General features: G+C 41.2%; 1 protein-coding gene and 1 pseudogene across 1 annotated transcript; both read left to right on the forward strand.

Annotated features, from left to right (window-relative positions):
* The first annotated feature begins 283 nt into the window (after positions 1 to 283).
* On the forward strand, positions 284 to 768 carry LOC131819861 (ubiquitin-like protein FUBI; annotated as a pseudogene).
* Positions 769 to 4,533: 3,765 nt separating this feature from the next.
* Positions 4,534 to 12,741, forward strand: TRIM61 (tripartite motif containing 61). The gene is made up of 2 exons (XM_059155270.1): positions 4,534 to 4,634; positions 10,990 to 12,741. The coding sequence occupies exon 2, from the start codon at positions 11,320 to 11,322 to the stop codon at positions 12,739 to 12,741; it is 1,422 nt and encodes a 473-aa protein (XP_059011253.1). The 5' UTR covers positions 4,534 to 4,634; positions 10,990 to 11,319.
* Positions 12,742 to 14,143: the final 1,402 nt, after the last annotated feature.

A 14,143-nucleotide genomic window follows, 5' to 3' on the forward strand; every position in this document is an offset into this window, starting at 1 on the left:
ATCACAAGTAGGCAGAGAGGCAGGCAGAGAGAGAGGGAAGGAGGCAGGCTCCCCGCTGAGCAGAGAGCCCGATTCGGGGCTCGATCCCAGGACCCTGGGATCATGACCTGAGCCAAAGACAGGGGCTTAACTCACTGAGCCACCCAGGCACCCCAGGCCCATATATTTTAGTTTAGTTTAGTTTTTTTGTTTGTTTCTGTTTTTGTTTTTTAACTTTACAAATGATACAGCTCTTTCTCAACTCCATCTTCAAGGTGGTGGCTGCAGTGGCTGTGGTTCAGTCATGAACATGCAACTCTCTGTCCGTGCCCAAAAGTGACACACCCTGGAGGTGACTGGACAAGAGATGGTCGCCCAGATTAAGGTTCATGTAGCCTTGCTGGAGGATATCACTGCAGAAGATCAGGTTGTGCTCCTGGCAGGCCTACCCCTAGAGGCTGAGGCTACCCTCGATCAGTGTGAAGTGGCGGCTCTGACCACCTGAAGAAGCCCACTGCATGCCTGGAGACGAAGTCCATGGTTCTCTGGCCTGCATTGGGAAAGGAAGAAGGAAGACTCCCAAGGTGACCAAGCAGGAGAGAAAGAAGACAGGCAGAGCTAAGCGGCAGATCCAGGACGACTGGCACTCTGTTAATGTTGTGCCCGCCTTTGGCAAGACAAAAGGCCCCAATGCCAACTCTTAAATCCATTGTAATCCAGATTTTTCCCCCAATAAAGCCACTTAGTTCAAAGAAAGAAAAAAAAAAAAAAAAAGAAGAAGAAGAAGAAGAAGAAGAAGAAGAGGAAAGAAAAAAGAAAGAGCTTTACAAATGAAAGAAAACAAAATGGACCACTTATATCTGCTGCTTCTAAATCTCATTTCTGCTCTCAGGGAAACCAAAATAGGCATTTTCAGATGAATTTATATAGTGTGTGCATGTATTTAAGATTTTATTCATTCATTTGAGAGCAAGAAGGAGAACAAGTGTAGGGGGCAGAGGGAGAAGCAGACTTCCTGCTGAACAGAAAGCCTAACATAGGACTCAATCCCCAGCCTGGAGATCATGATGAGAGCCGAAGGCAAATACTTACCCGACTGAACCACCCCAGATGCCGTGTGTGTGTGTGTGTGTGTGTGTGTGTGTGTGTTTTAACACTACATTTGCCATGTCAGATGTTAGTGCTTTAGCTCATAAAAATCTCACTTAGTTAGGGCACCTGGGTGGCTCAGTGGGTTAAGCTTCTGCCTTCAGCTCAGGTCATGATCTCAGGGCCCTGGGACTGAGCCCCACATCAGGCTTTCTGCGAGAGCCTGCTTCCCCCTCTCTTTCTGCCCACCTCTCTGCCTAGTTGTGATCTCTATCTGTCAAATAAATAAATAAAATCTTTAAAAAAAAATCTTATTTAGTTTCCAAGAAGTCAAATTGTACTGTCATGAGTATGCTATAAAGACACAAACATTTGTGTCTTTCCACAATGTCAGCTTTATTCAGTCATAAAGCAAGGTTAACAAAATTGTAAAGCAGGTTGAGGATTCCAAACTCCATGACATTTCACCATGCACTAATTTGTCTACTAACACGGCATACAAAGCCCAACACAAGTCACACAACAAACAAGACAGAGGGTAGGAAGTTAACGAACCAAACGGGAAGTCAGTCTGTGGGTGTGCGGTTGAGGTAAGTCTTGGATCTGGTCCAGGTCAGCTTTTGGCACTTACTGCTTATTATGTTCAAGCAGTGAAGGATCTCGGTTCTGTTCAGAGATCAGTCAGGCAGAGCCTTTGGTGGCAGCTGCCTTTTTTTAAGTGGCCAGACATAGAGGGGTCAATGTCTGAAGAGTCTGACAGTTTGCTGCCAAAATCTTCCCCTTTTAAAGGAATTTAATTAATCTTGGGCCCCTGCAAACCTCCTTTGCTTCTGCTTATCAGTTCTGGGGTGTCATCAACTGCTGCTGGTCTCAGTGCTATCTGGCAGCTACAACACCCCTGACTGTTTGTGTCATTGCTTGACATGAGTGAAACATCCTATTCTCTACATATTGTTACCGCCCGACCCCCATTTTCTGTGTGCTAGATGAGAAACAGGTACAAAAAGATAAACTGCCAAAGGTTACACAAAGCAGTGCTTGGTTTTACATTCCTGCGAGCCTGGTTCCAAAGCCAAACCTTAACCATCACTTTTTCCTCTCTACATGCAGAAGCAAACAAATACACGTATGTGTACCCATACATATACACATACATATATATGTTTCATACTACATAGTAAAACTTTGTCACGGGCCCTTACAGGCCTTTACTTACACGCATGAGGGCAGGCAGAGGAAGAGCAAGTTGCTAAAACAAGATGGAGCAGCCAGAGACCAAGAATACAAAGCATCCAGAGAATAACAAGCATGAAAAATCATCTTTGGCTGAGAAACCAGATCACTGATCAACTAGGAAGAGTTTCAGTCCTTACACAGGAAGATTAAGGGTGAAGGCCAGATTGCTTCTGAACTAGTCTTGTGGGATGTTAAATAATTGTTTTTTAAAATTTATTTATTTTATTTGACAGAGAGAGAGAGAGCGCACAAACTGGGGGAGCAGCAGGCAGAGGGAGAAGCAAGCTCCCTGCTCAAAAGGGAGACCGATGCAGGGCTTGATATCTGGATTCTGGGATCATGACCTAAATGGAAAGCAGATGCTTAACCGACTGAGCCACCCAGCCACCCCTTAAATAATTCTTTTTTTTTTTTTTTTTAAAGATTTTATTTATTTATTTGACAGACAGAGATCACAAGTAGGCAGAGAGGCAGGCAGAGAGAGAGAGAGGAGGAAGCAGGCTCCCTGCTGAGCAGAGAGCCCGATGCGGGGCTCGATCCCAGGACCCTGGGATCATGACCTGAACCGAAGGCAGAGGCTTTAACCCACTGAGCCACCCAGGCACCCCCCCTTAAATAATTCTTAAAAGCAATGCGTTGAGAAGAATCCAATGCCTAACAATCAACTCCTTAATTAGCATATAGCAGGTAGGCTGGCCCTGTCTGGTTGGATTATGATGTACCTTACAAAGCATGGCCAGCCTTTTAGGATTCGGTGTCATACCAATATCATAAATAATTTTTTACATCATGAACTGGTGATAGGAAATAACTCAAATTTTCTATCTCGCTGTATTTAAATTAAAACCATGTGCTCATCCCACAATAAAAGAACAAAGGAAAAGAGGGTAAGCTCTCGCCACCAGCAATTCAAAAGGCTTAGGAAGCACCGCTAACAATATTTGGTGAGGAATCTCTAATTCACACCTGTATTTTTTTTTTAAGATTTTATTTATTTGACGGAGCGAGAGAGAGACAGTGAGAGAGGGAACACAAGCAGTGGGAGTGGGAGAGGGAGAGGCTGGTTCCCCACTGAGCAGGGAGCCTGATGCCAGGCTCAATCCCAGGACCCTGGGATCATAACGTGAGCCAAAGGCAGACGTTTCATGACCGAGCCTTCACACCCGTATTTTACTTCCCACCACTCACCACTTCCCAAAATTCTTAAGTCACTGAATTGTAGCCAATTCTCCTTTCAAAATTCAAATTTTATTGTATCATGGTAAGGGTTTAAAATGCCTCACTGGAGAGGGCGCCTCGGTGGTTCCCTCAGTAAAGTGTAAAACTCCTAATTTCAGGTTTCATATTGTGTGTAGGGATTACTTTTAGAAAGAAAGAAAGAAAGAAAGAAAGAAAGAAAGAAAGAAAGAAAGAAAGAAAGAAAGAAAAAGCTTCACTGGCTTTTCTTTACACTATGAAACCGTCGTGACTTTATAAAGATGAAAATTCTCCATTTTGCCTGAAAAGTATTGCAGCAGCTATTGTGGCCTAGCTCTTCGGCTTCCCAAAAGCCATTTTCCATCTTTTCTACTTCATACCCCTCCCTACTTCCCCCCTGAGGTGCCAGCCAAGGGTACAGAATCTTTCATTCACCAAGTTCTTTACAGTTACCAGCCTCCTCACTGGCTCTTCCTTCAGCATTAAAGACTTACAAGAAGTAACTCAAATCCACGCCTTGAATTTCACCTTAAATATCACTTCCTCAGAAGGGACTTTGGGAGAGTCAGAGTTGAGGTGGGGCATAGTTCTACAGGGTGGGACGGACCCACCCACTAACCCACAGAGATGCAAATTGATCCATTCAGGCGACTGCTTCTCTTTCACTTCAAAGCTTACTCTGTCCTCACCTGCCATCCCAAAGTGACCAAGTCTGCCTAGAACTCTGCCTTCCCTTCGTGTCTGAGACGAGGAAGGCGTTCTTTTAAAACCAACCTGACATCTTACTGTGATCCTCAAATTGCTCACAGGAGTAAAAATTGTAAGACTATACAAAAGGTTGCCACTGGGAAAAATCAGTTGATGACAACAGCTGCTTGATGACTGAAGGAAACGCCCTCAGTAACGCTTGAAAGCTCTTCCCAGTCTCCTTGGCCACTCAGGGACAGTGAGCCTGAGCGGGCGATTCCCTACCCACTTCCGGAGGGATAGCCAATCGCCGCAACGGTCGCGGGTGCGCTTCTGGCGAGAACCCGCCCATTCACGCAGATGAGGGCTCTCTGTTGAAGGCTGAAGCGGGCTCTGGAGCGCAGCGTTTCTGGTCTGAGAGGTGCTGAGTGCGTCATCGGTTCCAGGTAAGCCGAGTGGGGTGTCGTGAGGTTCAGCTGAGCAAGGGCCTCCTCAGCATCTGCTGGGCGCTAGACCTCGGGGTCATAGCTTGTCTAAGACTGGGTCTCCTCAGTGTGGCGAGGGTCTTGTGAAAACGTCAGCTCCTGATTCTCAGACGTGTGGAATCAGGATGGGAGTGGTAGCCCTGTTTCAGTGAAATTTTCAAGATGATGTTGGTTGGAACGAGAATTGTGAAAACGCTGGATTATTGCCAAAGAATATCGTCTTTGGTGGAAGAGAGGAGGGAGGCGAGATGGGAAGTTAAGAGGATGGAGTGGGGGGCGCCTGGGTGGCTCAGTGGGTTAAGCCGCTGCCTTCGGCTCGGGTCATGATCTCAGGGTCCTGGGATCGAGTCCCGCATCGGTCTCTCTGCTCAGTAGGGAGCCTGCTTCCTCCTCTCTCTCTGCCTGCCTCTCTGCCTACTTGTGATTCCTCTCTGTCAAATAAATAAATAAAACCTTTAAAAAAAAAAAGAGGATGGAGTGGTAGCCACCGTTTAAAAACCCACTACTCCACAGTGCGTACACCTCCTGGCCAATTGAAATATCCTTTCACTCTCACAGAGATCTTACCATTGGGAATGAACCATTTCACTCTTGAGATGAGCTGGTTTAGGCTCAGGCATGTTAAGAGTCCTTCAAGGTGATGGTGGTTGAAACTGAGAGCTAGAAATCTACCACAGGTTCTCTTTATTTATTAAATACTTTTTGAGCACCCATTGTATTGCCCAAGAATAAAAATAAAGCTGGAGACACTTTCCCACCAAGAAGCGCACAGTCTGGCAGAAAGAGTTGGACATACCTGCTAAGGAATTTCAAAAATTATTGTAGAATCAAATCAGAATTACGATGTATGATTGGGTGGGGAGCTAAGCAAACAGGCTAGGACCAGATCTTGATGGGTCTTAAAGCTTTATTTTTCTTAAAGCAGCAGTTCACAAACTGTGGTCCCTTGAGCAGCAACATCATCTGGGAACTTAGAAAAATAAAACCCACCAACTGAATCAGAAACCAGGAATTTGGCCCAGTAGTCTTTTACAAAGGTGTTTGGGTAATCTTGATGCTATCTAAGCTTTGAGAGCTACTTTCTTAGAGTAATAAAGAACTAGTGGAATGTTTTAAGTGGAAGATAAAAGGATTATATTTATATTTGGAAAGATCAGTATAGTTACAGAGTTAGGGAATTGATTGGAAACACCATTCTGTTTTGGAGGAGAAAGGAGACTCATACTATAGGGGGAAGAGAGAAAAGGAGAGTTAACTGGGGTGGTAGCAGTCTGCTCCCACAAAGCTGGTTCTTTTGGCTTTCTAGTCTATTAATGGCTTTACTCTGGAAAGTAGGGAAAACTGACCAGTGTGTGCACTTGGAAAAAGTGGGGCACAGTGATTCCTGGAGTGAGTATCTATTTTATGTTCTTGAACCCTACTGAGTCCTCTTTTTTTGCACATACTTTTTTAAAAAGTTACATATTTTTTCTTGATTTTTATTTTCCCATTATCCTTTGCAATTCAGTATGCTGTTTATTGGGCAAGATTCTTAAAACTTCTTCAGCCCATTTTCTAATCTCTGACCATTCTATGCAGCCTCACCCTGAACCCAATGGATTCCACATCTTAGTTTACTCAGAAGTACCTGTTTTGGGGGCTCAGGAGCCTGCAGTTCTTCATCTCGGGGTTGTGAATTTGAGCCCCACGTGTGATGTAGAGATTACTTAAATAAAAAACTTTTTTTAAAAAAAGTACCTAGGGGCGCCTGGGTGGCTCAGTGGGTTAAAGCCTCTGCCTTCGGCTCAGGTCGTGATCCCAGAGTCCTGGGATCGAGCCCCGCATCGGGCTCTCTGCTCAGCAGAGAGCCTGCTTCCCTTCCTCTCTCTCTGCCTGCCTCTCTGCCTACTTGTGATCTCTCTCTCTGTATCAAATAAATAAATAAAATCTTTAAAAAAAAAAATAAAAAAATAAAATAAAAAAAGTACCTATTTTGAAAGTTGGTTTTTTGTTTTTCAAGATTTTATTTATTTATTTATCAGAGAGCAAGAGAGAGTGCACACTCAGGGGGGAGAAGTAGGCTCCCTGCAGGGAGCCTGATGTGGGGCTCCATCCAAGGACCCTGGGATCATGACCTGAGCCAAAGGCAGATAGATGATTAACCAACTGAGCTGAGCCACTCAGGTGCCCTCCATTTTGAAAGTATTAGGCAAGAATGAGAAGTCACTGAAGCCTTAGTCATTAGGTATAACATAGTGTGGACAAGTAGGAAGAGTAGCTTGGAAGAGACTATGCTTTATTTATGTAGTTCTGTGTTATTGGAATTTATTACAAATTGAATGTATTTTAATATAGAATTAAAAGTTCATTTTAAAATTCTGAAGCTCCTCTCCTGTGCCTCCAAAATCAGTGCAAGAAAATTTCCTACATCACGTTATTATAGTGAACCTGGTAGAAGCTAATTCCTTTACCAGTCATGAAGGACTTAGAAGCTATATGAGACATAACAGCTTTTAGGTTTAATATCAGTACTTTTTATATTACGTGCCTACACTGGTGCACGCACACGACTCAGAGATGTACTGTGGGATCAGTTCAAGATCACTGTCAGAAAGCAAGTCAAACGAATTTTGTTTCTCATTGCATATAAAAGTTATGTTTGCCCTATACTTTAGTGTGCAATAACCTTCTGTCTAAAAATAACAGTGTACATACTTTAAATAATTTAATGATAAAAATGCTAACCATCATTTGAACTTCCAGTGCGTTATAATCTTTTTGCTGGTGGAGGATCTTCTGTTTGATGGCTGGTGACTGATCAGGGTGGTGGTTACTGAAGGTTGAGGTGGCTGTGGCAGTTTCTTAAAATGAGACAGTAGAAATTGCCACTTTGACTCTTCTTTCATGAATGATTTCTCTGTTGACATGTAATACTGTTTGATAGCATTGTAGTCACAGTAGAAATTATTCAAAAATTGGGAGTCTATCCTCAAACCTTGCTACTGCTTTGTCAACTGAGTTTATGGCATAGTCTAAATCCATTTCAACAGTCTTCATAGCACCTTTACCAGGAGGGGTTGCATCTCAAGAAACGACTTTTTTCTCCTTGTCCATAAGCAGCTACTAACTCTTTTTTATAAAGATCTATTTATTTATTTATTTGACAGACAGAGATTACAAGTAGGCAGAGAGGCTGACAGAGAGAGGAGGAAGCAGGCTCCCTGCTGAGCAGAGAGCCCGATTTGGGCTCCATCCCAGGACCAGAATCTGAGCTGAAGGCAGAGGCTCTAACCCACTGAGCCAACCAGGCACCCCAAGCAGCTACTAACTCTTAATCTGTTCAACCACAATTTGTTAAAACCAAAAAAGCCTCGGTATATGAAAAGTACAGTCCTGTAAAGCATGATAAAATAAGGTATGCCTGTATGTGTAGTAGAAATATGTGATTTGAGCAAGATTTCTGAGAGCTTTTGAGATTTTATGAGCTGTCTTATAATACTTTTTATTGCACCTTTGTTAAATGGCAGGCACTGTGACATGTGCGTTAATTTTATTTTCATGTTTAATAATTACAATTATAGATAATTATTATTTCTTTCTTTGTGAAAAGAAAACTGAAGTTCAGAGAAACTAATTTGGCCAAGGGCATACAGCTAGTTAAGTGGCAGAGTTAGATGAAGACCCAGTTCTATATGGTATTGCTGCTTCTTGATGTGTGTTATCTTTTTGCTGTGATAGTGTTAGAATCAGTAAAGCCCTGTCCTTCCTCCTAAGTGTTTGAATATGTTATCAAATGTGAAGAATTGTGACTATATCAAATATGAAAAATATAAGTTGCTTTGAAATAGATGTAGAGGGATGCATAGGATTCTGTGGGAGTGTGAAGGAGGGACAGTACAGCTTTGTGATTATCGTGCCAATTAATGCAATGTTGTATGAGTGTACTCAGATTATTGCAGACTCGTTTTTTACAACTCTAATTGAGGATAATAGTAGCTCCTAATTTATAGAGTTGTTCGGAGAGTTTAATTGAATCAGTGACTACATGAAAGATCCTAGCTTAGTGCCTAACACATACTAAACCGTCTTAGAGAAAATTTGTCTTGGAGTCTCCAAAAGGAGCAGAACTTAGTCCCAAGGAAAGAAGGGAGGAAAAGGTAATGTATAACCAGCTGAGTCATTTAAGTAGGAAGGAGAACATAACATCTCTGTTTTAAAGAAAAGAAAAGAAAAAAAAAACTACTTTCAGGGACCATAGGCAGGTGAAGACGAAGATAATAAGGTATGAAGGGTGAAGGGCTCTGAATGGTAAGCCAAGGGGAGTGCTTTGTCTTGACTGTTGGTGAGTTATTGACAGGTTTAACTGAGAGGAAAGGTTTAATCGTTTAAACAGTGATGGTATGAGGGATAAGTTAAAATTATATAGCAAAAACCAGTAGGTAATGTGGAACTTGGGATAGTCCACCAGAACAAAGGTAGAGGCAGAAGACACTATTCTAGATTGAAAGTTACTTAAGGGTGCTAATAAGTAAATGTAACATGTCGGCCTTGTTTGGATCCAGGTTGAAAGAAATGTAAAATAGAAAGGTGGGGCACCTGGCGGATTTAGTAGGTGGAGCATGTGACTTTTAATCTCTCGAGGTTGTAGGTTCAAGCCCCACGTTGAATGTTGGGATAATGTGAAAAATAAAATCTTTAATAAATAGTTTATTGGCCAAGAATAGTAGACATGTTGGCTGCCATTTATGTGATCTTCTTATTTAAAAGGGGGTTATAGGGGAACCTGAGTTAAGCGTCTGGGTTTGGCATGGGTCATCATCTCAGGGTCCTTGGGATTGAGCCCTGCATCGGGCTCCCTGCACAGTGGAGAGCCTGCTTCTCCCTCTCTCTCTGCATGCCACTCCCCCTGCTTGTGCATGCTCTCTGTCAAATAAGGAAAACATAAATAAATAAGGAAGTAAATAAATGTTATAATCCCCATTTTTATAGATCAAAGAAATGGGATTTTAAAAAGTTACATGGGTTTTCCTGAAGTATACACTAAGTAGCTGAACCAGGATTCAAATGTAATAGACTTTTTTCTTTAAAGATTTTACTTACTGTGGGGGGAGAAGAAGGGAGGGAAAGAGGCAGGCAGAGGGAGATGAAGGGTTCCCGCTGAGCAGGGAGCCCAATGCAAGGCTCGATCCCATGACCCGAGCTGAAGGCAGATGCTTAACTGACTGAGTCACTCAGGCGCTCCAGGTGTGTTAGGTATCTTAAAAACAAGCCGGGAAATTTTCTCACTACCTTTTCTTCCTTCCATCCATCCTTCCTTCCTTCCTTCCTTCCTTCCTTCCTTTCTTTCTTTCTTTCTTTTTTTTTTTTTTTTTTTTTCCAGATTTTGTTTATTTGAGAGAGAGCACAAGCAAGAGAGTGTACAAACTGGAGAGCAGCACAGGGAGAGGGAGAAATAGACTTCCCACTGAGCAGGAAGCCCAAAATGGAGCTCAATCTCAGGACCGTGAGATGAAAGGCTGTTACTTAACTGTCTGAGCCACGCAGGTGCCCCTCTCCCTAACTCTTTTATTTCGAACATTTAAAACCTTTAGATAAACCTTTTGCTTAGATGCACCAGTTTCTAACTTTTTGTTACACATCTTAAAATTACTGAGACTTCTGAAAGTAAGTTGCCACCATCAAGATGGTGTCCCTGCTTACCGAAGTATATATTGCCTAAGAACAAGGATGTTTTTACTTCTTATCTATGGTAAATTAATATGTTAACACGATTTAATACTGATAGAATATGAAATGTAGTTCATAACTAAAATTCTCCCATTTATCCCGGAAATATTCTTTTAGTTTATCTTTTAAGATCCCAGATTCAATCAGGTATTGTGTATTATATTTTTGTCTGTCATATTTCTGAAACTTTTTTGTTTTTCATGACATTTACATTTTGAAGAATACATACTGATTGTCTTGTAGAATGCCCCCCCTATTTAAGTTAGACTACTTGTTTTCTTATGACTGGATTGAGATGGAATTTTTTTTTTTTTTTTGAGATGGAATTTTTTTTTGGCAAGGCTATCTTACAGGTTTTGTTGCTGTTGTTGAAATATGTGAGATGAATGACTATAACTATGAATTCCTGTTTTGTTTTGTTTTTTCAATGATTTTAGCATTTACTGATGAGTCTTGTGTGACTGTTTTAATACATTGATGATTGTGGTGTCATATTTTTAACTGAATGTCTTTCTCATCCATAGGAAAGATTCCTAGTCTTGGACCTAGAGGTACATGCTTGCTTGCTTGCTTGCTTTTTTATTAACATATAATGTATTATCTGTTTCAGGGCTGCTACAGCTGCTTTCTTGAAAAGGAAAGTCATTAAGCCTGACTTTATAGCATTGAGTGGGAAGAACAGCAGCCCAGCTGATACGTTCTAGTATGCAATAGACTGCAGCCTGTGGAGTATTCTTGGCAAAAGACTCTAGAGCTAAGGGGCAGTGGGATAAACAGGTTTATATGGACTATCATTAACATGCCAATCCAGTGAAACTGGAAGCTGGTCAGTTTTCAAGGTCTGTGGGAGGATATCCTCCACTGTTCCTTAGCTGGATCTTGAGCGATAGAGAGCCAAGCTTTACTAAAGGACATACCTTTCACCTTTACTCACGGCTCAATGGAGTTTATGACGGCCCTGGCAGACCTCCAAACAGGGGCTAGCTGTCCCATCTGTCTAGACTACTTGAAAGAGCCAGTGACCATCAACTGTGGGCACAACTTCTGTCTCTCCTGCATCAGTATGTTCTGGAAGGATCTAAATGGTACTTTCCCCTGCCCCTTTTGCCGTCACTGCTCTCCAGAAAGGAAATTCACAAGCAATCCCCAATTGAGCAATTTGATTGAAATTGCTAAGCTACTTCGTGTAAGAAGAAGCAAGAGGAAGAGGAAGGAAGAGAAGCTTATATGTGAAAAACATAATCAGGTTTTGACATTTTTCTGTCAGAAGGACCTAGAAGTTTTATGTCCACAGTGTAGTTTCTCCACTGATCACCGGAGTCACTATATTTGGCCCATAGAGAAGGCTGCTCCTTATCATAGGAAAAGATTGCAGAATTGCATTCAACCATGGAAGGAGAGAGTAGAACAAGTAGAAAAGGTGATAACTATGCAAAGCAGAAAATCATTGGAACTGAAGAAGAAGGTACAGTGTAGGAGAGAAGAAATAAAGTCTGAATTTGAACAAATTTTGTTGTTTCTCAAAAATGAGCAAGAGATTGTTCTTCAGCAATTACAAGATGATGAAATGGATATTTTAACAAAACTAAATGAAAACCTAACAACATTTTCAAGTCATCTTTCCACATTAAAACATCTATCAAAGGAGATAGAGGGTAAATCTACTAAATCAGAGCTGGAATTACTGACAGATGTTAAAAGCATCTACCATAGGTATAAAACCTTAAAGGCCCCTGAGCCTTTTTCATTCCAGTTAAAGGAATATGGTTACCATCTTGCTCCACAATATTCTGGCCTAAATAAAATTATCAACAGATTTCAGGTGGATCTAATTCTCGATCCTGAAACAGCACATCGTAAGCTTATTGTCTCCGAAGATAGAAAAACTGTCCAGTATGGAAATAAAAGGCATAACTTACCTCATAACCCAAGGAGGTTCTATCTCTCTCCAGCTATTCTGGGTTCTAGGGGTTATAATTCTGGCAGGCAGTATTGGGAGGTGAAAGTGAAAGATAAGCCTGAATGGATCGTGGGTGTCTGTAAAGACTCTCTTCCCAGAAGGAGAAAGAATCAGAAGCAACCAATTTTAGCACAGGATGGATTATGGGGTGTTGGACGATGTAGTCAGAGTAATTATATTGCATTGGGTCCTAAAAAAATTAATCTTCTGCCAAAAGTAATACCTAGAAAAATTGGCGTTTTTTTAGACTGTGAATTGTGTGAGATTTCTTTTTATAATTTGAGTGATAGATCCCTTCTCTATATTTTTAACTATTATTTTACAGAAACACTTTGGCCTTATTTCTATACTGGAACTGACTCAAAACCTCTTAAAATCTGTACAGTGACAGATTCTGAATGATGAATTATTGTAAAACTCTTATTTTTGTTGTTTGTTTGTTTCAAGTGGTAGATAAAACTAAGCCAATGAATGTAGTCTCAACAGTTCTGTTGTGATTTTTGTTGTTGACTTTTTGCTTTAGTTTTGTTTTACTTTTAGTTTTCCCTTTAAACAACCAGAATGATTTTATTTTCATTTCAGCCGCTTCTTAAAAAATCTAATTATAGGGTACTGGCTCAGCCAGTACTACTTGCAGTTCTTGATCTCAGGTTGTGAGTTTGAGCCCCATGTTGCGGGTAGAGTTTACTTTTTCTTTTAAATGTGGTTATAATGAGACAGAAGAAAGAAAAATTAAGGAGTTAATGGCCATTTGCAGTTGCACCGGAAGCCATAAGATTCTTAGGAATAGACCTAACCATAGAGATAAAGGATCTTTACTCAGAAAACTACGCAACACTCAAAAGAAATTGAAGAAGACACAAAGAAGTGGGAAAATGTTCCATGATAAGGGATTGGAAGAACAAATGTTGTTAAAATGTCTGTGCTACCTGGGGCAATCTATACATTCAGTGTAATTAAATCCCTGTCAGAATACCATCAACTCTTTTTTTTTTTTATACCATCAACTTTTATCACAGAGCTGGAACAAACAATCCTAAAATTTGTATGGAACCAGGAAAGACCCCAGATAGCCAAAGGAATGTTAAAAAAGAAAACCAAAATTGGTGGCATCACAATTCCAGACTTAAACTGTTACAAAGATGTAATCATCAAGGCAGTATGGTACTGGCACAGGAATAGACACATAGATCAGCGGAACAGAATAGAGAGCCCAGAAATGTAGCCTCAACTCTGTGGTCAGCTTATCTTCAACAAAGCAGGAAAGAACATCCAGTGGGAAAAACTCTTAAACAAATGGTGTTGGGAAAATTGGACAGTCACAGGCAGAAGAGTAAAACTGTACCATTTCCTTATACCATACATAAAAGTAGACTCAAAATGAAAGACCTCAGTGTGAGACAGGAACCCATCAAAATCCTAGAGGAGAACACAGGCAGTAACCTCTTCAACCTCAGCTGCAGCAACTTCTTGCTAGACACATCTCCAAAGGCAAGGGAAACAAAGGCAAAAATGAGCTATTCGGACTTCATGAAGATGAAAAGCTTTTCCACAGCAAAGGAAACAGCAAAACCGAAAGACACAGAATGGGAGAAAGTATTTGCAAATAACATGATCAGATAAAGGGCTGGTATACAAAATCTGTAAAGAACTTAACCAAACTCAACACTCAACAAATAGTCCGAACAAGAAATGGCAGAAGACATCCACGTGGCCAGCAGCAATTTCATGTGAAAATGGTCTCAACATCACTTAGCCATCAGTGAAATACAAAACAAAACTGCAATGAGATACTGCCTCACAC

The sequence above is a fragment of the Mustela lutreola genome, chromosome 1 (genome assembly GCF_030435805.1).
Source record: "Mustela lutreola isolate mMusLut2 chromosome 1, mMusLut2.pri, whole genome shotgun sequence".
NCBI classification, from domain to species: domain Eukaryota; kingdom Metazoa; phylum Chordata; class Mammalia; order Carnivora; family Mustelidae; genus Mustela; species Mustela lutreola.

Excerpts from the sequence above, each read along its gene's own strand:
- TRIM61 (XM_059155270.1), top strand. The coding sequence starts at position 11,320 with ATGGAGTTTATGACGGCCCTGGCAGACCTCCAAACAGGGGCTAGCTGT.